A 2,309-nucleotide genomic window follows, 5' to 3' on the forward strand; every position below is an offset into this window, starting at 1 on the left:
ACAGGAGCCACGATAAAAATCGCGTGCGCGATCGAAACGTTCGATACATGTACTGCGGTTTCTCCACCGGTGATGTTCGGACGTACCTCCGGCCGTTGTTCATTGCCATCCCTCGCAAGCTACGAGATACGAAAGGGGGCTAAGGTGCGCGATTCTTCCTCGCGTTGCTCCGCTCCGCAATCTCCGATAGCGACGCAAAGGACGAAAAGGTGCGACTATAAAATTTACGAGGCCTAACTCTCTCTCTCTCTCTCTCCTTCTCTCTCATCGGGCGAAACGTTTAACGATCGTCGCACGATGACTATCAACGAGGCTCGACGGTGTATTTACGACAGCCGATTTTTCGGTGAACACATTGTGGAATAAGGAGGTGGGTGTGCGTGATGTGTCATCAACCGACGCGTATACCAGACTTCCATATAAATAGTACTATATTTCACAGTTTTTGTTACAGTTCAATAAATATCTTTTAAAGTTGTATTTACATAGGCGGCTAGAGAGTGGGACGTGGTAGAATAGGGCGGGACGGGGGATCGCGAGGGCGCGGGGGAATTAACAAGGGAGAAACGATTAACCCTTAACCGTGTGGCCGCGACCACTTTGACCAGAACTCGAGAACGAACGCATTAATCGGAGCGCGTAGGAGATCTTAGAACGAAGAACACAATTAGGGATGATTGAGCGCGTTAACCCTTTAAGTGCCGTTGAGTTGCGTGGCAGTGCGTGCGCGCAAACGTGTGTGTGTGTGTGTGTGTGGCATGTGTTTGTGTGTATATGTGTATATGTGTGTGCACAGTTTTGAAAAACTCGCTACAAGTACCAGGACGAAACACCATCTTTCGAGGTGATCAGGCAAGGCTGCGAATTTTCGTTCCTCGTCATTTTTCCCAGTGTTTTCCGGTTACGGACGCTCGCAAAGGACAACAAGCGTGGTATCTCGAGGGTTGAACGGTGTTAAGTGGGGATCCTGACTTTTCGCACTCGTTGACAAAGCATTTCCGTACACCACGGGGGGTTAAAAGTTACTTGACGCGTGCTGACCGGCTCAACGTTGTAACCAGGGCGTCGCAGCGTTGCCGTGGATAATTCTCAGCGACTGTAATTCTCTATATTAACAACTATTTCGCGGCAACCTTAAAGACCGGAACTTGTCCCTAACGTTCAAGTATTTTTATGGCACTGATCCGACGGTGCGCGCTCTCCCGATCACCGTGTTCACCAAAACCACCATGTGCGATTGCTCGCGTAATTACATCCGCGAGGGATGGCTCCCACACACTGAACACATCTCCGTGAACGTGAACGTTACACGAGCCTCGGCATCGCGGGAACATAGAGTACGATGCTTCCCGAAGAAGACTCGGCGTCGGGCGATTCCCGAGAGCGAGAGGACATATTTCCGTAGATCGGAATGTACCTCGCGTCACTGATCTCAAGTCGACGTTGATCCTCTCGCGCGATCCTCGCGTCACACGACCGTTGGACCGCGTTCGACCGTTCACCGTCGTTGAAATCACTGACGACGGTGCGGATCGTGGAGACGCGCGACGAGATCAATCGACGAGCGGTGACTACTTACGACCGAGCGGTCGTAACGAACCCGATCACTACAGTTTTTCAAGAGCGCGACTATTCGTCAGTAACTCCCTGGTGAGTCTCCAGACTTGCTTCGCCGCGTTTTCCAGGCCTGTCGGCGATTTCCCCTTGAAAAGGTCGAGATTCGGCAGGAAGTAGTGGGGACACCTGCGGCATTGCAGGCACGAGATCAGTTGCAGGAAAATCCCGTTTATCCGCTCGGCCAGACAGCCGTCGTCCCATTCCGCCTCGTGCGGGTGTTTCTCGCACTCGTAGAGCAGCAGAGTCTTCATGTGGTAGCTGGTGACCGGATTGCCAGGCAGATCGAGGTGCCGGTCCCTCAGGGTCTTGAGAATGCTCAGACAACGCTTCCTACTCGCGCCCTGCAACAGCCGGTTCTCCGCGTCGATGAACGACAATGCCCAGGCGTCGCCTTCCATCGCGGACTGCTTGCCTTGCAGGCCTATGCATTCCTTCGAGAGCATGTCGAAGCCCTCCGCCTTAACCTCGGCGACGATGTTCGGGTGCGGCCAAGGTATGTGGGCTATGGGCCAGTGCGAGGCCGACCTGGGCCAGAGGCCGGCGCATTTGAACGCCGGCGTGATCTGCACGACGTATCTCTCGCGTATACGCAGCTTCACCTCGGTCGTGTCGGCGATCATCTTCACCGAGTCCCGGTAGGTGCACTTGTCGCACGCCTGGGCCACCAGGGTCTGGAATCTCGAGCGGATTTT

At 53.9% G+C, this 2,309-nt stretch overlaps 1 protein-coding gene across 1 annotated transcript; it reads right to left on the minus strand.

Annotated features, from left to right (window-relative positions):
• Positions 1-486: 486 nt before the first annotated feature.
• Positions 487-2,289, minus strand: LOC106748964 (protein mab-21). The gene has a single exon (XM_014627933.1). The coding sequence runs from the start codon at positions 2,235-2,237 to the stop codon at positions 1,608-1,610; it is 630 nt and encodes a 209-aa protein (XP_014483419.1). The 5' UTR covers positions 2,238-2,289; the 3' UTR covers positions 487-1,607.
• Positions 2,290-2,309: the final 20 nt, after the last annotated feature.

This window comes from Dinoponera quadriceps, unplaced genomic scaffold (assembly GCF_001313825.1).
Source record: "Dinoponera quadriceps isolate SergipeBrazil2010 unplaced genomic scaffold, ASM131382v1 scaffold2843, whole genome shotgun sequence".
Lineage (NCBI taxonomy): Eukaryota > Metazoa > Arthropoda > Insecta > Hymenoptera > Formicidae > Dinoponera > Dinoponera quadriceps.

Excerpts from the sequence above, each read along its gene's own strand:
- LOC106748964 (XM_014627933.1), bottom strand. The coding sequence starts at position 2,237 with ATGATCGCCGACACGACCGAGGTGAAGCTGCGTATACGCGAGAGATAC.